Source organism: Scomber japonicus, chromosome 5 (genome assembly GCF_027409825.1).
Source record: "Scomber japonicus isolate fScoJap1 chromosome 5, fScoJap1.pri, whole genome shotgun sequence".
Lineage (NCBI taxonomy): Eukaryota > Metazoa > Chordata > Actinopteri > Scombriformes > Scombridae > Scomber > Scomber japonicus.
The window spans coordinates 12,646,156-12,667,950 of record NC_070582.1 but is presented as its reverse complement, the minus strand read 5'-3'; the positions used below and the strand labels follow the sequence as shown (position 1 = coordinate 12,667,950).

General features: G+C 42.7%; 2 protein-coding genes across 2 annotated transcripts in view; one reads left to right on the top strand and one right to left on the bottom strand.

Annotated features, from left to right (window-relative positions):
- The first annotated feature begins 4,274 nt into the window (after positions 1–4,274).
- On the top strand, positions 4,275–4,649 carry bncr (bouncer). The gene has a single exon (XM_053319866.1). It carries the CDS (start codon positions 4,275–4,277, stop codon positions 4,647–4,649), a length of 375 nt encoding a protein of 124 aa, XP_053175841.1.
- A 1,727-nt stretch (positions 4,650–6,376) lies between these two features.
- reln (reelin) overlaps positions 6,377–21,795 on the bottom strand; it is a 96,182-nt gene continuing 80,763 nt past the window's right edge. The window contains exons 39-64 of the mRNA XM_053319240.1: positions 21,409–21,577; positions 21,150–21,255; positions 20,497–20,723; positions 20,142–20,365; positions 19,707–19,857; positions 19,322–19,580; positions 18,823–19,072; positions 18,338–18,506; positions 17,991–18,131; positions 17,500–17,677; positions 16,493–16,686; positions 16,074–16,324; positions 15,786–15,940; positions 15,397–15,611; positions 15,007–15,184; positions 14,713–14,888; positions 14,527–14,633; positions 14,205–14,447; positions 13,916–14,091; positions 13,752–13,825; positions 13,355–13,516; positions 12,916–13,073; positions 12,411–12,630; positions 12,046–12,243; positions 11,532–11,630; positions 6,377–7,742 (exon numbers count right to left, since the gene is read on the bottom strand). Coding sequence (XP_053175215.1) covers positions 7,646–7,742; positions 11,532–11,630; positions 12,046–12,243; positions 12,411–12,630; positions 12,916–13,073; positions 13,355–13,516; positions 13,752–13,825; positions 13,916–14,091; positions 14,205–14,447; positions 14,527–14,633; positions 14,713–14,888; positions 15,007–15,184; positions 15,397–15,611; positions 15,786–15,940; positions 16,074–16,324; positions 16,493–16,686; positions 17,500–17,677; positions 17,991–18,131; positions 18,338–18,506; positions 18,823–19,072; positions 19,322–19,580; positions 19,707–19,857; positions 20,142–20,365; positions 20,497–20,723; positions 21,150–21,255; positions 21,409–21,577 — 4,577 coding nt within the window. The 3' untranslated portion in view covers positions 6,377–7,645. The remainder of the gene's footprint in view (positions 7,743–11,531; positions 11,631–12,045; positions 12,244–12,410; positions 12,631–12,915; positions 13,074–13,354; positions 13,517–13,751; positions 13,826–13,915; positions 14,092–14,204; positions 14,448–14,526; positions 14,634–14,712; positions 14,889–15,006; positions 15,185–15,396; positions 15,612–15,785; positions 15,941–16,073; positions 16,325–16,492; positions 16,687–17,499; positions 17,678–17,990; positions 18,132–18,337; positions 18,507–18,822; positions 19,073–19,321; positions 19,581–19,706; positions 19,858–20,141; positions 20,366–20,496; positions 20,724–21,149; positions 21,256–21,408; positions 21,578–21,795) is intronic.

The window sequence follows — 21,795 nt, the reverse complement described above, 5'->3', positions numbered from 1 at the left end:
TTCTGAGTGGAATGGGAGGAGCGTGGATTTTGGAAGGCCTATTTGCACCCTGATGGTCATTCATCACCTCCCCGTGGCCTCCTTCCCCATGGTCTGGGGGCTTGGACTGGGGCTTAGTTGGAGGCAAGAGCTCAGCCATGGTGCTCTGATACAAAAATGCTTCATCACTCTCAGGAAAGGTTTCAAGGTAATCGTAAAAATGTGCTCCATATAGATCCTCTCTGAGAGGCTTTGGGAGGTCAGTGAAGTTTGCATCTTGTCTCTTGATTGGTTCTTTTCGCCTCTCAGGGGGATCCATTACATTGTAGGGAGCAAAAAGTTGCTGAAGTCCTCCTGGATGGTACAGTTTCACACTCAGCACGTTCTTACTTCATAGCTTGGCACAATGCAGAACTATGTGGTAGAATAACAACAAAAAAACATGAACATCTGAACAGTGAATTCATTAAATGGGTGAATGAGACTTATTTCAGGCAGGACAAGTGAGCAGTTTTATGACTGGAGCCTAACTGAACCTGAGCCTTTACGTTAGTCTAATAATTAACAAGCTTTCAAATCTTAATAGGAAATCTACTGCTGCGCGCCACTCTGTCTTTCTCAGGAATACTTTGACACACTTCAAGTAAAGTGAAGCATGGCAGACATCGTCCAAAAACGTTATTATCATTACAATATGCCTTGAAGCTGCAATTTTGCTTGACGTATTCAGTTGAAACTTTCACCAACATGAATAAACAATGAGCCTTGGATATTCATTGTGTACGTGTTTCATTTAGCTCAGAAGTCCATAAATAATCTCATTTCAAAATACAGAGATAGTTTTTTGGTTGGAAACTTACCATGAAAACTCTGGTAACTGGTGTCCCATGTTGTTTCGACGAGATGAGAGTTGACTCAGGCCACGCTTAGCAAGTTAGACCAGTAGAATTGGAAACATTCCCATAATGTTTCCTTAGCCCTCCCACTCCTCCTCCTTCCGCTGCTCCCTCTCTGTGCTGCTGACACCCCCTCTGCTGGAAGAAAACAAGTACTACATGTGTGTCTGCACTGGTTTTAAAGTCAGTTTAAAAGCAAACAATTAAGCACTCATGAAAGCTATTATAACAATATACTGATTGATTGATTGATTGATTGATTGATTGATTTTTTATTGACGTGTCATGCAAATAAGAAAAAAAGAAAAAAAGAATAACAAATGAAAACCAGATAACGAGATAACGGGCATTAGAGCAACTAAACATATAGACCGTCCTCACGCTTTTTCCAGGCTTCAGAGACATACTATGCAGGAATTATTTTTGGCTGGAAATAAACACATCTATCCGGTTGAACTACACTGTCTACATTGCATCCGCTCCTTCCTGAGGAATGTCAATGAGCAGGTTGACCTATGTAAGAACTGTGCTTTTGTCGGTAAACTGCACGGAAGTGAAAGAAGCAAGAAGGAAATGTGTATTCATATAGCCTACTCCACATATGACACATCAGGTAAGATTTAGTTACTCAGGGGATTTTTGGTTGGGGAATGTCTTGGAAACTTTAGACGAGCATGAGCAATTTTCCTGTTAGATCATTTGAGAGATTACTGTACAAAACCTGGATGCTCATTCTTAGATTAGAATAGCAATCTGTCTGATTTGACTTTTAATAGTAATAATTATGAGTCTTCTCTGGCTTGAGAAAGCTCAACGTGGAAATGACAGCAGCGGCAGTCCACTGAATGTGTCACAAAGGTGTCAACTGAGGTGCACAGAGCAGAGGGGGTACAGACAGTATGGAGGAAGAGAGTGAGCTGAAAGAAATGCATTTCAACCACACAACTCGACACATTTCACCCACAATCCCTGCAACTGGATTTCCTGGTTACTACCTTCTCATCCCTTTTCTACTCACACTGATTGGAAGTTTAGTGGCAGTGGTAAGATTGTTAATCTGCTTTCACTGGTAATACATGTGCATCATAGGGTTATCTTTAAATTGTTGTTGTTGTGCTTTTCTTCAGGTTGTTTATATGAAGAGGAGATCAAGGTAAGCTTGTGGCTGTCATTCATTCACAGCACTTTCAGATCAGTTTGGTGTCTTTTTATGAATTGTCATAATTTGAAATTATTTGCATACTTTATTGCATACTCAGATTAGATGAGCTCCGCCATAGGCTCATTCCACAGTACAGCTACGACCCCACAGAAGAAGAAGAAGATGAGTGGAGGGACACTGTTGGGGAGGATGAAGAGGAGCTGACTGTATGCAAACCATTAAAACTATACTAATTATAAATGATATACCTCCATTTTGGATGGTAATGACAATTCAGTGTGATCAAGAATTTGTTTTTCTTTACAGGAACCTTTGTACAAGGAGGGAAAGCTCTCTTTTACTTCTGGCTATGGAATATGAAAACGAGATCAAGAAAAAAAGAAGAACAGGTCCAACTGGGGAAAATAGTTACTCCTTTTTTATGTCCCATAGCTTTGTGAAGTTTACAAACCACAACTGGATGATTCAACAGTTATTAGCACTGCCTTCATGACTGTGTGCAGTGCAACAGACAGCAGATGGCACTGCAACCCTGTTTTTGTTTTGTTTTTGTTGCCTCAATTGAGAAATGTTTGTAAGGCTGCAAAAAGCAATTTTAAGATGAGGTAAATATGTTATTTTTGGACAATAAACAGAAAGCAAAATTCTATTTCAAAAAGCAGTTTGTTGTGTGTTTGTGTGTGTGCTTTTCATACTACTTGTGAATCAAGCTCAAAGACACACCTGTTTCTGCTTGGTAATCAGTGGTTTTGCTCATTTTGGGGACTCCTCAGGTTGAAACTTCATGTGTTCATGGAGGTTTTTACATTCAAGCAGATGGCGTCACAAAGAAACCAGAGGTGAACACATCTATACTATCTGATTTACTGATGTTTACAATCTGTGTTTAACTTTGTGTGTGTGGATTTACATTAGTCCAAACGTTCATCTGCTGGGTCCACACTGCTTCTTGGCCTCCATCTTGTTGGCAGCAGCTCTGGTTCTCCCAGCCTTCACCCTGGATGGCCTGCTATGTCTCTACTGTCCTTTGCAGGACAAAGGCAAGTCTTGCCCCAACATCACCAGCCAATGTCTGCCCAATCAGCGCTGTTCCAGTTCCAGGGGCCACTTCGGCTCCGTACACATCCTGTCCGCTCAGGCCTGTGTGGACAGTGAGCTCTGTAATTCTACTGAAATCGTCTCTCATCAAGGAGTCAAGTTCAATGTCAGCCACACCTGCTGCTGCAAAGACGAATGTAATGAAGCGCCAAAGCCTGACATCAGTCTGAAAAAGCTACTGGGGATGATCAAAGGCAAAACCGATAACACCAACAACACTCATCCTCTTGGGGAGAAACTTTGGGATTCATGTGCAAATTACACATCATTAAGCACCTCTGTATCATAGTTGACCTAATAATACTGAAGACTATGGAGAGGCCTGTTAGCCATAGGCACTTACCAGAGTCTGATTTCATCATGTTTACACTGTGATTAGTATTTTTGCTGTTTATTGTAAGGTTTTGCTCCAGAGAGAAAAAGGTGGACTTGTCAGCCCTCCTCCTGGTATATTTCAATGACTATAATCAGATGATTATCATGTGTGTGGTTATTAATGAATGCAGCAAAATAAAAAGCGCCATATTTAACCTCCCACTTGGTGTAGTAGGTCTGTGTAGATTTAATAAGCAGGTGTGTTGGAGGGTGTGGCCTGTGCAGGAAGATCTGGAGTCAGCGGTGAGATTCACCAGATGAAGCTCTGAAAAGGTTTACCTGTTTGACTGGAGTTAAAAATCTGTAGAATGTGAGTCTTGACACCTTTTCAACATTTTAAATGTGAGAATCAGTAGAAATCATTAACACCTGTGTTGCATAGCTAAGAGATGTCACTTAACTGACTATGTGAAGACAGGAGGCTCAGCATTTTGCTCAATGATGGCAGGAGCTTGTGTCCTCATGCCGAACATCTGATAAAGATGATTACGTTAATAAGTGACTGGTGGAAAGGTTTAATCATATATAAGGCAGGGTCTAATGAAAGATGCTATTAAGTTGGTAATGTGAATAGTAGAAACTGGTGTTTTTCAAGTTAAAAGTTTAGATATATCAGCCTCTGCTGCATTGATTTGGACTGTTCCCCAAGTTTATGGAAGTGTGTATAATATTAACTTGCTGTGGAACTCTTCTATGAGTTTATAACCACAATGTTAGGTCAAATCAGTAAAACACCAGGCCTCTCTTGTCCTTGCAGGCTGAACATGTTGCAGCTCCTGCATGTTTCTGTGTTGTGGTTCTACCTTCTCCCGTCGCTGCTCTGTTACAACCTGCCCTGCTACTACAGCCCCATCATGGAGAACAAGTGGAAATTTGAGCTAATCGAGACAGAGTGCCCTCCTGATGAGGTGTGCTTTAAGGGACATGGTCACTACGGCAACCATAGTGCCCTGTCGTTCCGGGGCTGCATGGCGGAGAAGAACTGCAGCCAGGTGGACAGTCTCCAGGTCAGAGGGACCACCTACAACATGAGCTACACCTGCTGTGATTCGCCGTACTGTAACTCATGCTCGAGTATCACAGCCAAACTCTGCATCACTGTAACACTTGTGACTGTAGCTGTGATAGCAGGCTTGTGACTTAAGACACCTGATGCAGAATATTATGAGCACCATTAGTGGTTTATGTTAGATGAAGATGCTAATGTGGGTCAACAAAAAGTAGCCTCAGCATGGAGTAATGCTGAAGGTCTGCAGAATGAAATACCCAGTCTGAGGACACTGAGGTGTGCATCAAGGTAACTGCAGTTTATTTTATGTCTTGTGTCTTAGCAACAATCTGTTTTTAGAATATCTGAGTGTCCATAAAATAAAACATTTTTTAAAGAAATAATATTGTATTGTAATATTCTCTCACCAGCACACATGCATACACCTGACACATTTAGCCTGGCAGTATCTTATATTTTTCTTATTGTGAATAAACCTCATGAAGAAGTTCATCTAAAATGTGTTTCCCAAAGAAAATGTGTATGATTGCTGCCAGCTGATTAGACTGCAAGCTCCTGCTCCAGCAGCATTTTTTTATATCTTGTAGCTTCACCTACAGATGAAATTATATCAAATTTTACAGACTTTTGAGCATACCTGACTGTTCTGCATTACCAAACTTAGTTGCTACCTAATGATGCAATTAAGAGATATAATGGTTTATGTTTATTAGAGCACATCAACAAAGATAGTAACAAATTTAAAGAGAAACAGTAGAAAAGTTTTGTTCAGGGTCTTCAGGGTTTGGTGAAAATAGAAAAAATATGCACAATAAGAAGCACAAACTGCATTTTCCAAAAAATGTGAAATGACAAACATTTTATGGGCACATATGTAAATAGCCTATATCCATCAATTGATTTCAGCAAAAGAGACTGGAACGATTTCGAATTGTGAATGAAACTTGAGGCCACCGAAGGTTTGAATGCACTTGTACTGTACTTGAAACCAGCTGGTCTCTCTGTCTGCATTTCTTTATAAAGTCTTGCCAGTAGCGGAGATCAAATCCTCAACCTTGTAATCTCATAGGGAAGCTGAACATGAGAACAGTGCTTAAACCACTGAGCTGGAAAACTAACCCTGACATATTAAGAAAAAACTCTGTTGAGCAGAAACTGATTTGCCTAAAACTAAAGTTGTAGCCCAGAAATGTGTACATCATTAGTGGCAGCAGGATTAACTGAGAACGAGCATATACAGTAAAATATCTGTAAAGAAACAGGAGGGACCACCTGCAGTTTGTATTGCAGTTAATGAGAGCGATACAGTGCTTTCCCTATCAATTAAGGTTTAGATCTCAAACACTGTAACTCCTATGGGAAATATGTTTACATTTTGAGAGAGAGGAGGCTTGTTTGAGGTCTGATGTGTACTTGTAGAGGAAAAACAGTGGGAGTGAAACATCCTGGGAGCGAAATCTGATCTAAAAATATTTGCTTTCCCTTGTGCCTGATGATGTCACATACTGCTGAGAAGGGCTTCAAAAAAGTCAAGTCTGAATGAATTCAAACTAACAAGTAATTTGTTCAAATTAATTCAAACACAAGCTACATAATGTAATGTGGAGATAAAATTAACTGACTGTCATCGGAATATATATGGTCACCAATTTCTATTCATCAGTGGTGTGTGGTTGCTGCTTGTTGTATGTCTTCAACTGGAACAAGTGTGCTTAGAGCTGAATATCATAAACAGGGTGAATAAGTTATAGAAAGTATAGATTAATGCCAGTCTTATCCTTCTTCTCATCCTAAGTATGAAAAAGAGCAGCTCAAGCAATGTGTACAATATGAGGTTTGGACAGTTCTTTATTTCCCTTTTATAAGGCTGCTGGGTCTCCCCATAGTGGATATACATATATATACAGGAGATTGCTATACTGGAGTTACACTGAGGGCAGAGGGTCCATATTACACAGACTTCAAAAAACAACACTAATAGAGCCTCACCTCCAGGTATCAGAAATCAGCAGAGAGAGATAGAAGGGGGACGGGGGGATGGGGAAACAGCACAAGAGAAGAGGGAAGAGAAGGAAGAGGGGAGATGATGCAGTCTGAGAGCCTGACTCGACTGCCTAATAACTTAACACTAGAAAATAACATACATTTCACGCACAGTGCATCTTAAATAGGTTACGTGAAGAACCATTTACCATAAATATCTGTATTTTCGGGAACCAACATATATAAAAAATGATAAAAAAAACAAAAATCATTGTTCAGTCTTTAATTTTTTCTTATTTTCTCCTTTCCCCATCGTGCAAATCGTTCTTTTGTTCCTTTTTACAGTGGAGGGCTTTTCCCGCCCTTCCCACATCCGTTCCAGATAAACGAGAAAAAGGAAACAGAACCCAGCACCCCCCTCCCCTCCCCCCTTAAAAGCATATGAATTAGTAGAAAACGAACAAACAAATGAACAGAACACCACAGTCAACTCATCACAAAAAGAACCCACAGACACACAGAACAGCAAGAACACAGTTTTCTTTTTTTTCCTTTTTCTTTTTTTTTCAGCTTCTTTGTCACCGTTTTTCCTCTTAATGGTCAGTATAATCATCGTGGTCTTTCTCTCCTTGCGTACTGGTTGGCGGCAGTGGAGCGGTCCTCCCCCTGGCGGCTCAGTTGTAACTGGGAGGAAACTCCAATCGGCTGGTCAGTTCAGCAGTGATATATTATCTCTCAATTTCACAGTGTGGTAGGAAAAGGAGGGTGAGGAGAGGAAGGCGGAGTGACGGGAGGGGAGTAAGCCAGATGGAGGGATATCAGAGGAACCACAGCAACATTTAGAAAACAACTAGAAACCCCGACCGTCCATGGAGAAAAGTAAACAAAATGGCCGCTTCACTCCTTTCTTTCCCGCCGACTCATGTGGTTGGGAAGGCCTTGATTGGCTGAAGCGTAAACTGATTGGATGGCCCGTGTTTCTGGCAGAGGGTAGTGGGAGAGGGGTAAGGGTAGTCTAAGGCTGACTGGAATCCACTGGTGGATGGGACTCGACAGGGCGATATGTCGTCAGGAGAAAAAGGATGTGTGTGGCGAGTCGATGTGTGATTGGCAGGTCAAAGGGCGAATCCCTTCTCGGTGTGTTCAGGCATGCTGTCGCAGTGCCCGCCGCTTGCGGCTGTAGTAGTGGCGCACGCCGGTCTGTCTGGCAAAGTTCATCATGTAGTTTTGTTTACGAGTGCTGCAGGGATACAAAGAGAGTGAAAGAGGGAGGGAAAGAGAGGTGTGAACGTTAGTGACCTGAGAAAAGGGCACTGAAAATCCACACATTCCCATGCACACACTCTCATCCATGCATGCAAACACACTGATGGGTCAAATGCAGCTTCTATACTCTCTCACATCCTGGTTCATGCTGGCTTTTTCAACCATGTTTCAGCCATAACCTCAAACACTCAACAGCTGTATGGGTCTCATGGCTCGGAAAATGGGTGGCGCTACTCTACAAAACTGGATTAGTTTATGCTCTGTACAAATGAGAGGCAGCTAGACAGTGAACACGGTGGTAGAACTAGCTACATGTATCCAATGGCAGACCAAATATCACAGGACAAGACATGGGACACAGAGTCTACGAACATACTACCACATACTAGAGGGAAACTCTGACACTGAGTGTTTGAGGTCAGAGTTAACAGCCATCACTGGGAGAAAAGGAAAAGGACTAAAACAAAGTCATAAAAGTGCATGATGTTGAGCAGAGAAGGAGGTGGTTTTGAAACTAGAAGACACAGAGAAAAGCTTTGGAAGATCGCTCTTGTTTAGCCTGTTCATTGCCTCTTCCATCCAGCAGGGCGGTGCCAGTGAGCCAGGAGTGCAGCCAGGGCAGGCAGGGCCTCTGCGAAGCGGGTGGGGTGGGGGGTAGGGGATCAGGAGGGGTAGGGGAGGGTTGGAGATGATGTGTGTGTGTGTGTGTGTGTGTGTGATGGTTGATGCAGTGAAGGTGGCAGCGTAAAGGTGAATGTGAGGCAAAGTGTGTGTGTGTGCACGCTTATATGTCTCAGATTTTTGGACAGAAACCAGGGGGCAATGAGGAGGGAGTTCTTGGCTCAGGGTCATGTTGTTGTTCAAAGACAGACAGCCATGAGTGGCAAAGGGATGAAGATCTGTTGCAACAGTCGATCCGTAAAGCCATGCAAGGAACTGGATGGAGCACGTTAGTCGGATGAAACTCTCCACCCAAATGTTTCTTCATTTGGATTTAAGCGTGCAAGATGCCCTGCATTAGAGCTGATGTTGATGTATGAATGAAAAAAAAGTCTTTCAGTGCTTGGACTTGAGTGAGATACATGCTGGACCTACAAACAGTACGCTATTTTTAAAGTGGGACCACTGAATTTTAGTGTGTCAGCTTGTAAATTGGCAGCCAGGTCAAAAACACTAGAAAGCCTTGTAGTAGTAGAGGAGGTAGCAAGAACAAAACAAACAAAGGTTTAGTGATGGATTACATCACACATATACACACAAACACAATACCACTGACATTTGTGTAAGTTATTACACCAAAAATGTCTGAAGGAGTATGTAAAGTGGACATTCAAAATCAAAGCCATTTAACATGGTTTCTTTCTCATCTGTTGATGTTCTTGATGTTCATGTTGAACTGTTTTAGGGAACATGTTTTGAAAGTGTGAAATACAAATTTTTCCACCACCTCAAGATTTTATTGCTCTGTTTATCACTCCATCCACAGTGTTATAATGAGTATTGTTTTTCTTCCTGTGCTGAGAGCTATGTCTTCAGATCTGTGTGTTACATCATTTTGTCAGCGAGCATCCACCTGGACACTGTGAGCAGCTGGCCTGCTTTTTTGACCTGCCTGGGGCTCGTGTTGAAGCGAGAGCATGGAGATGACTGTGATGATGAGGAGTGCTGGGTGTTGAGTGAAACTGAGGGAGGGTGTGCGCAGTGTAATAAGGAGAAGAAGGGTTGGGAGGGGAGGTGAGGGAGGGGGCTGCATTCAGGAAGAGGCGGAGAACTTACCTGACACTACAGCCATGCCAGAGGGAGCAGAATACAGAAGAGAGCAGAGGTTAGAGCGCGAGAGGGGAGAGGCAGGAGGAGAGGGCTGCTGTCTCGCAGAAAGGTCTGGGGGGGTAGGAGCCCCGGCCTGGGGAGGCAGGGGCCCAAAGTGGGGAGAAGGGAGGAGAAAGGAGAGGCAGAAAAATAGTCAGAAGTTCAAAGAAGAAGTGAGAGTGAGCGGGAAGACAGACAGAATGAAGAAGAAAGATGATGAGAGAAGCAGAGAAGTCGATTTGGTGGAGATTAAGTGAGAGACAGCAGAGAAATGTATCACAGATGAAGGGACAGTGAGAGAAAACCACAGGTAGAGGTGAAGACAGAGCAAGATATACAGCAGTAATCCATCCGTTGTATAATGCCAGAATTGGAGAAGAAAAAGAGAAAGAGGAAAAGAGGGAGTTTGGAGCAAGGAAAGATTGAACAAAAGGAAGAAAGTTAGGAAAAAGGAGGGTGAGGAGGATGGAGTAAGGTAGGATAGGATGCAGCACAAGCAGAGGAGGGAACATGACCACATGGATCAAACACGTCATTGACATAAAGCAGCAGGGAGGAAAGGCGTGTGGAGCAAAAGAAAAGATTGAGCAGGAGTAGGAGTGAGAGGAAGAATGTGTGAAGGAGTGGAGGAGTGGTGAACAGAGAGAAATAAACAACAGAGCAAAGTGTGAGGATTACGATCACTCTTTTCAGCAGACACTGTTGAAAACTGTGCGGGTGCAGGGGAGGGAGTAGGACAGGTCACGGCCACATAGACCAGGGGACAGCTCAGGTTAGTGTGTATGTGTGCAGTTTGTGTACCAACTGTACATGATAGGCCATATATGACTGTTGTATGCAGCATTTGAAATGCATTGGGTACATCTGAATGAACAAACACCCACATCAGATGGAACATTGCTCCGATACCCACAGCGACATGCAGAAAATGCATCCAAAATGCTTTATGGTATTGTTATGTTAAGAATATGCTAGCTGAGTAGAGGCCATGTACATGATATCTTCAGTGCCCTGCAGAATTTTTAGTTCTGCCATTTTTAAGCTCTATTTGGAACTGGAATTGTCTTCCACATGGAAAAAAATGTTTAATGATCCGGGTGACAAACTGAAATGCTAATAAAATAGTAAAATGGAAAATGGAAAGAAAGAAAGACAATCAGTGAACCAGTGCAGGGCAATTTCTGTCGAATCAAATTTAAGAATTTGTAAGAACATTGTTTCTCTCAGTAAAAGAAGAATGTTAGACCATTTTTGATATGACATGAAAACAACATTACGACGTCACAGCAGGACAAACACAATGTCATAGATGTGAAGCTACCTTCACAGTTTACAGTATTGTACAGAGGAGAATGATCTTGTTTAAGTGCTCTCTGCCATAATCTTTAAGGAGGCAGACAGTAAATAAGTGAATGAGTGCTTCACATCTAATGTGTGCTTCTTTACAAAAACAACATTCTGAAGACTTTTAAACTTATGACTTTATTTTTTTTATTTAAAGCTTAAAGTATTATATTACTCAAGAAGACATAAATATATTTGATAGAACTGCAGACTTTTCAGTGGAAAATTGTTATCTGGTAGATTCATGGCTTCTACAAGACACTGAAAATATGATGAGCAGGATTAATCTGTCGTACACAGAACAGCCATCCACAGACAAAACTCTTCGAAGCAAAGCACACTGCAGTCATTTTTCTACCCTGCTTGTCTGACACCATGAGAAGATAAACAACTGACTGCTGAGTAGTTCATTGTAGGTGGTAGGTAGGCACTAGATGTGCACATGTAGATGTGCTTTTGTCTAAGTGTAAACTGTATTCCTGTGTTTGTGTGGAGTAGATGGGACCATTTCTACAGGTGATGCTGAGGCAGAGGTAGAGGCAGGGGCAGATTGGGGCTCTGTTGGGGGCCAGTCTGGGGTGCCGGGGCTGGCTGGGAATTGGGTACTCACAGAACTACTTCCACATGGTCCAACGCCCACTGGTCGTGTCCCACACCGTCGTGACGTGGCTGCCACCATCGCAGCATCACCCCTTTAACCCTCGCCTCTCTGGAGAGACCATGGAAACATTGTGAGGTGAGGGTCAAATTGTGAGGGTCAACAAGTATATCAGTAGCTTCATGCCAGCCAAGTGGTGTTTAGTACATTGGTTAAAGAGTTTCTAATAAGGCTCCCTTTTTGAAGGGTTTATAAGTTGGAAGTGATGGCTTTATTAATTGTTAATAAATCATCTATTTTATTATCCATGAACAACTTATCAAAGTAGTTGCAGTTGATTTAATAAAGTTATTTGATGGCTTATCAGAAAATGAAACACTCATTATTCTTTACATTAATAAAGCATTTGTGAAGAATTTAGTTAGGGTAGTTAAACCCTTTATAAATGATACCTAATAAAAAATTGATACAGTTTTAAATGGCAGGTCTATCTTCATGTTTCTGTATGTCTCTATGTATCACTCACAGTGGAATGTTGTAGGAGACTCTCTGAGCCTTTATGAAGTCTTTAGGCTGGTGCTGGGCGATTACATGCCAGCTGACTCCATTGTTGACGCTGTATTGCAGCAGCACAGCTCGATCTACTGTGTCAGCCTGGTCCAGAGCTATGTTACAGCTGTCTGTCTGTGCCACACTGCCGATCTGCAGTACAAACATGATCTTACTGTAGGGAGAAAGAGAAGGGATGGTAAAGGCAGAAAGTTAGAAATGAAAATATTACAGATTAAACAAAATGTGCCTAAAGTGGAGGAAACTTAACTGCTACAATTATGAGGTAAGTAGGTGTATGTGTGCATGATTAGTTTGAGTATACTATGATAATACCTGTACCTGGCTCTAGTGAGGTCCAGCGGTTTGGTAACAGCCTGCCTCATCTTACAGCCATTGAAGTAGAGTGAGTCTCCGTGGGCGTGCGGTGACAACTGCCCACAGCCGCTACCCACTCCGCCACCCTGGATCAGCTGCCAACTCTCCTGAGACACACTGCCGGACTCAAAGTTGTCCTTGATGGAACTGGGTAGGTCACTGCTGGAGAGGGAGCAGTCATCACCTGTTAACGTGTAATGAGAAGAAAAAGAGAGGAGGAAGCAGAGGGAGAGAATAGAATAGAATAGTTCATGGTGGGTTGTTATTGACCTAAAATGAAGAATAAAGATTAAAAAGTCATTGACTGTCTCAATTACATGGGAACGATGTCTCCATTTTAATCTTTTCACTTTGTTCACCTGCATATTAGCCCAAACATAACATAACTCCACCTAATACATCTCTGCTGAATAGTATAAATGCTAAAGAATTGAATTAGTTTGAATATGATATGCTGTCCATGGCCCACCATGGTGTCCCTCATCACAGATGCAGACCACTCCATTTGTACAGTAGCCATGGCCGCTGCAGAGTCTTGGGCAAGCCTCCCCAATGTAAACATGGTCCACTCCCCAGCTCTGCCGCTCTCCTGTCCCGTCCATCTGAATCCAGCGGAACTGTGTAGCCCTGGAAATATACAACAATTTACAAAAGGTAGGTAGTGTGAGAGTGTGTGTAAATAATTAGAAACTCCACCTGATGAGCGGGCACTTTTCATGGGAGCCTCTGTCCTCATGTGTGTGAATAGGTGAATGTGGCATTTAGTGTAAAAGCACTTAGTTAAGTGACCAGAAGAACACAAACGCGCTTCATAAATGCAGGCCATTTACACAGTTGCAACAGTTGTAGAAAAAAAGGAACCAGTGTGAAGTCATGCTATGTTCCACTGTAAATCAATTGCCTCTTACCCTGAGGAGACATGGTCAGGCAGTTGGACAGTGACCCTGGTCCATGTTGAGCTGTTTACTGGACTATAGATTGTAGATTCATGGAACTGGAAGGGAGAACAGCCCACATTGTTGACTGAGGAGGGGAGGCACTCAGACTGTACCAGCTGCCAAGAGTCAGACCTGAAAGGAGAGAGTGGGAGCAAACAAAACATTTCCAAATTATATTTAAAAGGTTAATAAGGCACAGTCTTATATCTACTGTAAGACCTGGAATTTAACAATTATTCGTTCTTTTCCACCATAAATAAAAGCTCTGAGCTCAGACAAGCAAGGTACATTGCACGTAGTTGGATCATAACAGTGAAATTGTGTTCCTTTAAACAATGGGGGTCTCTCCTTGTTTTGTTTTCTTTACCTTGCATCCTTCCTGTACTGCAGCAGGACAGAATGGTGGTCTTCACAGGTGTCTGCCTCACAACCAACAACAATCTGCAGCAGTAAGAGAGATGGAAAGGACTTAAGTTGTCATGTGCAAGATGAACGACAGCTGTGTTTTTAGCTATTTGGCTAGCATTGTACCTTGAACTGTAAAATATATCCAGGTTGTACTATGAGTTCCCGAGTGGCCAGAATGTTGTGTGTCCTGTCTTGGTTCTTGTTTGGCCAGTACAGATGGAATGAGGGGTTCCCACAGAAGCCAGCTGTACGCACAGCGTTAGGGTAGAAACTCCAGCTTTCCTCGTGAGAAACACCCTCTAGTGAATGGCAAAGAAACAAAAAGAGGAGGGAGTTTCAATTGACTTGTTACTGATCATTTAGTTGTCTTGACATCACATTTTTCATCTTCTGATTACTTTAACAAACTCACCATCATCAAAGGTGTCCAGCAGTGTGGATGGATTGATGTCTGAACCTCCCACCAAAATGTTGTCAATAGCCCACTGGGCTCTTTCCAGGCTTGGGGTAGCCAGGCCAGAGGAAATAGTAAATGGCTGCCACCAGCGCAGGCGAGTAGCATTGGTCAGCGCACCCTCTGGGAGGACAATGTAATCTCTCCTCACTGACACATACTTCAAGTAGTCCATCTCATGCAGCAGCGTCCAGGACACACCTGAGGAACAGATATGGAATTGAGAAAAGGAAAAAAAAGAAAAAATACACAATGCATTACATGCATGTTGTTAATGCACCTCCATCGGTAGAGTAATCCAGCAGCACTCCCTCTTTACGACAAGTTGGACGATGGCACATGGTCATGTTATCTTCACTTCCAATCCTGGCCCAGTACTCCACAAACCTATCCACAAAAAAGGAGTTCATAATTCACTTTAAGTAGTACAATATTTAAAGATAGTTAGAAGAAGTTAAATACTGACTTGGCTCCGCGGAGGTCCAGATCAGCAGTGACAGCTTGTCGGGCATCAGCCCCTCCAAAGTACAGGGCTGTTCCCTCTACCAACACACCACAGTCTGTACAGGGTCTACCACCCTCCAGCACCTGCCACTGTGGCCCTGCTGTCCCTTCCCAGTCAAATCGTTCCTTCAGAGATGCCTACAGAAAAAAGACACACATACCTGAATAATGGAGTATATCAAACAAGTTCAACACATCAAATACTTTCTAATCTGTTATTCACTTTTTTTTAAACTGAGTGAGAGCCAGACTCTACCTTTAGAGCAGTGCTGGCATAACAGTTTGGTCCAGTGAATCCTGGGTCACAGAGACAGCGCTGATCCAAACAGTCTCCATGTCCCCCACAGTGGCTGTCACATGCTGGTCCAATGTAAAAGTTCTCCACACCCCACTGAATGTCTGAGTGCTGCTGGTAAAACCTGAACCGCACTGCACTAAGGGACGGGAAAATAAGGCTAAATGTTGTTGGTGATGTACAGAGGTTAGTCAAAATACATGTATACCATTTCCATGATTTATATGATTTTAATAATTGATATAGCAACAATAATCTAACTTTTCAATAATTTAATTCATGCATGCTGTGATGAAGCATTAAATACGAATGACTACTGTATGTGCAGTCCAAAGCATATGGCTGACTTACATGTCAGCCAGGCTGTCAGGCAGGGGATAGACGGCCCTCTTCCAGCCTTCAGCAGGGAAGAAGACTGACGGCTGAGAGACCTGACCTCCACAGCGGGGGTCAGCAGGGAGGCACTGGGGCACCAGGTACTTCCAGGTCACCCCAAAGTCCACTGAATACTGAACATGAACCTGCCTGTCTGCATGGCGCTCAGGCACACTGCAGCCTACCGCGATCTAAATAAACACACATGACTTAACATTGTGATTCCATCATCAGAAAGAATATGTCTTCCTACTTAAATTCATATGTAAACACAGTATGTTACAATTCATTTATTACACTACAGGACATCGCACAACAGAAACAAATTGTTATGATCTATGTGTCATTTTAGACTCATTAGTTACCTTGAACTGCATGACCCAGCCCTTGTCAGGAATAATATCATGTGTGACAGCATAGACCTCTCGCCCATCTGCACTGCCGCACACCATCACCCCATCAGGGGAGCTGCAGAAACGCTGCACTGAGCAATCCTCTGAGAACAACCAATGATCGCTCACTAAGAACAAAAACATGATAAAAGACAAGAGGTTGTGTTTATAAGTAAAGAAAATGTGCATTTATTATTATTATTATTTTATTATTGTTTAATGGAGGCACTGATTCAAATCCCTAGTCCAATTCTCCTGTACCTATGGGTGTTTCCTCCTGCTCGCCCAGCTGACCGATCCTTCCTGAGGTCTCATCAGCAGGAGCTCTCTCATGGTTGGGCAGTGCCACCCCGCCAAATGTGTCAGAGATCTGCGCCCGTGGGTCTGAGCCTGCGATGAGGACATTATCCAGAGCCCAATCACTGTGGTCTGCCCCTTCATGCTGTGGCTGCCACCAGCGCACACGCACTCCTTCCTGACGGGCAGCAGGGGGCAGTAGCACATTCACAAACCTAAACACAGGCAAAAAACATACAGAAAGTTACAGATATGCTGCTTCACTCTGCTAATATTCAGTTTTACCACAATGCACCAGTTGGTCAGCTCAGTTCAAATCTGAAAAAACTCTTCGCCGTGACAACATGCATATGCAGGCCATTGTTAATATAATAGGAGCTCACCCAGGCTTTGTGTACAGATCATAGAAGATCTCTGTCAGTAGATGCCAGTTGATTCCTCCATTCAAGCTGTACTCCAGAAGCACACCCTGGTTACGGTTGCTAGGCGGGATCATGCAGCCGTACATGAAGTAGAACTGGATGAACTCAGCGTTGGTCAGGTTCAGGTCCACTGTCACCAGCTGACGGCTGCAACTCTGCACAGACACATGGAGAAATGTAGCGTAGCGTAGTCTGAGCTGTGATGGATGGATGTCTGTCTATCTGCCATTCTCTGTTTATCTATGTTTCATCCTTCCAGAAACAAATGACAAGTTTAAAACATGATCTGCTATGTTGCTTGTTATTACAGCATGTTCCTGGAACATAAACAGAATAATAAAACTGACTTATGTTTAAATATGTGAGAGGAAGTGTCAGCTCTAACCACAGCAGTCTTGATACAGATAAATTATCGTCTTTGAAAAACTGCTCTTAAAAGGTTTCTCTGGCAGGGCGTCCATCTACATTAAGATCAGCCTGTCAATAAATCCAAGTTAATCATCCATTTACAGCACTGCCCAAAGTGCCTTGGGGAAACTTAAACGTACAAAAGGGCTGACAGCTACTTTTTTGTCTTTTATTGATATTTGAAGCAGCACCTTTCATATACTTTTGGATGTCTACATCTTGTCAAACTATCTATGTCTGTTTTTCCTAAATTTAATCAGATTCGACCAATTTGTTTGCTAGCTTTATATAGCATGAGTGGAAGTCAAGTTAATACACAAATATCAAGATCATTTAAAAAAAGAGAAAGCATGAGAGAAAATGTGTTGTGCATTTTAACATATGTAAACCAGTACAGTGCAGAGCATGGTTGTGAATGCAAAATTCTATCTTGCATGTAATTGCATTCATCCTCCATTACATCATTGGATGTGACAAGTTTCATAATACAAAATATTGTAAGAAAGTAAAAAACAATGTGGGAAGAAGAGAAACAAAGACAAATGACAGTCGATACTTACTCCACTGAAGTGCAGAGCAGCTCCAGAGGCCACAGCGCCACACACGGTGCTGAGTTTCCCACCAGTGAGTACGTGCCAATGGCTGAGCGACGGAGCTCGACTGAAGCTGTCTTTCAGCTGGGAGGGCAAAGGAACCACAGGCTCGTCACAGTACTCTCCACCCCACTCTGGGTCACACCTGGAGAGAAAGGTGAAGACAGATACAAATATTCAGATTCAAACACAAGCTGGACATCAAGTTATACTGTAGTTAGTTAAATAACTTAAAACTTAAATAAATAACAATACACAAAATATAAAAACAATACAAATACATACATTGAAGTAACTTTCTACACAAAGCTTAACAAAACAGGGCATTTAGTTGTAAAACTCTCTATTTCAGTTTCACACATTATTGCTCATTCATAGCAGTTGACACTCCAATGGATACTTCAAGGTATTTCTAATAAAACATTAGTGTGTGCATGAAAAAGACTTCTGCAACTTACACACAGGAGCTCTGCTGGCAGCGTCCATGTCCAGAACACATATCTGGGCAGCCATCTCCAATGTAGAGGTTATCAAGAGCCCAGGTCTGCTGCTTGTCAAAGGGAGCCTGTTGGAACCAGCGGAACCTTGTGGCTGGAGACCTAAAGACATAAATTTAAGTCATGGATATATAGCATAGATTAAGTTAAAAATACTTTACATAGCATCAGTAAATTCTGACATTGTATTACTGATTTGTATCAGAATGTATAACTGTTTGCATAGGGGCAGCTACACCACAGCCACTGTTGTTATATGCAATAAAAGTTTTTCCATGTGTCTGAGTCAAGTCCAGGGCGGTGCTGACCTTGCGTATGATGGGATTGGAAGGGTAATACGGCCCCACTTGTTGTACGTATCAGAAACCAGCAGCCGCTGCAGAGTGTAAGAAGAACAGTCAGGGCTTGTCGGCAGACAGTCTCTGACCACCGGCTGCCAGGTCAGGCCTAGATCCAGAGAGTATTCCAGCTCTACGGCTGCAGAGAAAAAATGAGAATTACTAATTAGGACTCAATTATCAGCATCCTGCATATTCATGAAAATGCAAATACACAAACTGCTGAAAGTCTAAACTGTAGAATGTGCAGCCTTATTTCATGTTAACATCTTTGTTTAACTCTCTGTTCTGTTTAACACTCTTACAGATGGCTGATTTACTTGTGATCAGATGATCAGATCTGAGAACTAATGAAAAATACTTCAATATAATATGCACTGAACATACTACTATTCTCTCTCATTACTCTTCCATACAGACAATAATCATGCCTTATTCACACTTTTTATACTTACAGTAGCAGGAGTTGGTGACAGAGCAGGAGGCAGAGAAGTCAAACTGGATGAAAGCATCTTGACCCAAACTGATGTCAGTGGTTACAGCATAGCGAGTGTTGGACTTCTCAATGAATGCGAAAGCAGGTCCATCCGAGCCACAAACAGGCATCCGGGTTCCTCCAGGGTGAAGGAGCCATGAGCGTCCATCGATTGAAGAGAAATCATCTTCCAGAGGCCCCCAGCCACTGGCGCTGCCACCTACCACCACCTGGAGAAAGATAATTGAATGATACGATTGTTTGCTTATGTCTAATCGACAGAGGAGGAGAAAGAAGAAAAGACTGTACATTCAAAAGGGAATCCATCAGAGGGGAAGGATGAAAGAATGAATGAAAGTTAGGTGGATAACAGCTATGATGATCCCATGCTTGAGTGGGAATTACTTAAAGACTGATATATGGATGGATGGATTGATGGATGGATTGCAATGGGTGGTTCCTGTCCTCGCTCAATTTACCTGATCAATGACCCACGGGCTGAAAAAGTGTCCATTCTCAGTGGGCTGCCACCAGCGGAGGCGGGTGGAAGGGGTGCGGGCACGCAGTGGGATTTCCAGAGCCACCAGGCGAGCCTGATTACTGCTGTTGCTGAAGAGAAATTCTTGGAGGAGGCCCCAAGTCAGCCCTCCATCCACAGAAAACTGAAGTAAAACAGGTTGAGAGCGAGGATCTGGAGCCGCCTTACCACAACCAAGACGCAGGAAGAACTGAACAAACCTGCCGATACCAGCCATGAACACATGAGGTTATTACAGACAACAGTACCTCATCAATTTAAAGGTGTACTTGTGTGAAATATAATGAGACATTGTGTGAAATTGCAGTGCTTAGATGTGACTATACCTGGCATTGGACAGGTCCATGTCGTTGGTGACCAACATGCGTAGGCCGTCCTCGCTGAAGAACAGGTGGTTCCCACTGGACATGATTCCACATTTCCTGGATGGTTTACCACCACTCAGTAATCTGAAACGCTCAGCATCCACAGCTCCCCCTGAAGTGAATACGAATGTTCACAAACACACACAAAGACAATATTACATGTAACATTTAAACTTAAACAGCACACATAATATTCTGTTTCAGGCAAAACTACTACTACTTCAAGCTACTGTAACAGTGTAATGACCACATAATCAACTTTAGTAAAAAATCATAGTTGGATTAGTTGACTTATCAAAACACTACTCTGCAGATACATAAATCAACTACTGTCCTTCATTCACATATATATTAACAATACACTTCCTGTGAGCTTTTGGTATGATGTTGGTTTACCTTCAAAGTCCTCCTTGAGGAAGTCAGGGTTGGGGGTGTCAGGCACAGAGCAGTCAGGTCCAGAGTAGCTAGGGTCACACATACAGTGGGTGCCACCCACACAGGTTCCATGGCCATTGCACATGTCCTGACACTGCGGACCTATATAGACATTGTCTAGTGCCCATGTCGGAGGAGCAGAACCGGTTGAAAAGAAACCCTGATACCAACGGAACCTCACTGAACTGTAGGGACACAAGGGAGAAACAGATATCATCTTATAAGCATATTAAAAGTAGTATCTGAATTGAATTTTAAAAAGTTTCCCTGTTTCATTTTCTTTTTTCTGTATGAATCAATGGTGAATCAAGTTTACCCGCAGAGACGCAGCTTGCCAAAGTGGATGACCTCTCTTCTCCAGCCCTGAGTTGTACCGGGGAAATAGATACTGGCAGGGTGGAGCTCAGTGGAGCATAGTGAGGAGGGTTGGGGCCCACCGGCACACAGGGGCACCAGAAGGTGCCACGTGGCACCAAAGTCCCGTGAGAACTCGAGACGTACTGGGTGGGCAGAGGAGCTCTCACTTGTGCAACCCACATTAATCTGGAGACACATAAAATATATATACACGACATCAGTAAGGTGACAAGCACTGATTTATTTATTTTTTTTAATTCAGTGTTCATTGATTTTTTGGGCAGTCAGTCATTCAACATAAAACAATTCACATTGCTCAGGAACACCTAACACCCTCCCATTCCCCACCCCTCTCACCCTCCATCACTTCCCCTGTATGGGACATAAAAGAGAAAGTACAGGATTTGATCTATGCAAAATATAATGATGGGTCAAGCAACAAATAAAAACAGGATTAGTCATTGCTCTGCAGTACGTTTTTATGGCCACATCTTTCCACAAACCAACAGTGGAGGGAGCGGCTGACGAGCACTGATTTATGTCTTGAATGAGTGTTAGAATTGTTTTCAGAAAATAAAGAAAAAGAAACTCATCAAGGCTGCGTTTGTGTACCTCAAACTGGATGATAGTGTTCTCATTTACGTCTATGTCCCTGGTGGTAATGGAGTGCTCTCCAAGCTCGCTGGAGACAAACACCATGGCTGACTCATCCTCCTCCCTGCAACACACACAAACACAAGGATTACTCAAGGATAAAAACATCTTTTTGCAGATTTTATCACCATTGGGCTCAGACATTATATAAAAACATAATATGCAAAACAAGACATTGTCATTGCAAAAATTCAAAGTTAAGTGCTTTATTCCTTACAGGCCCGTTTTCTGGTAAGGGCAGTAGAGGCCTGTGTTTCCCCCAGGAAAGAACAGCCAGTTGGACTCATTGGGGCCTTCCTCAAAGCTGTCTATAACTACTGGTGGGTTGTGTAAGGAGCTGCCATCAATGATGAGATCATCTATCACCCACACCTCCTCCTTCTTACCTGAAGACATAAAAATGTGGAGATGATTACATATTCACTCTGGGAATATGGCTTGGGGATGGCTGTGTAATTGGGAAATTGTAAATGTGATCACATTACTGTTACAAGATAGTAGGAAAGAGTAAAGGAGAGAGGAAAGTAAGAGGAAGATGGAAAAAGTGCAGTAATGAATGAAAAAATAAACAGATAAGAGAGAAGTGAAAAGGATAATTATACCA

Excerpts from the sequence above, each read along its gene's own strand:
- bncr (XM_053319866.1), top strand. The coding sequence starts at position 4,275 with ATGTTGCAGCTCCTGCATGTTTCTGTGTTGTGGTTCTACCTTCTCCCG.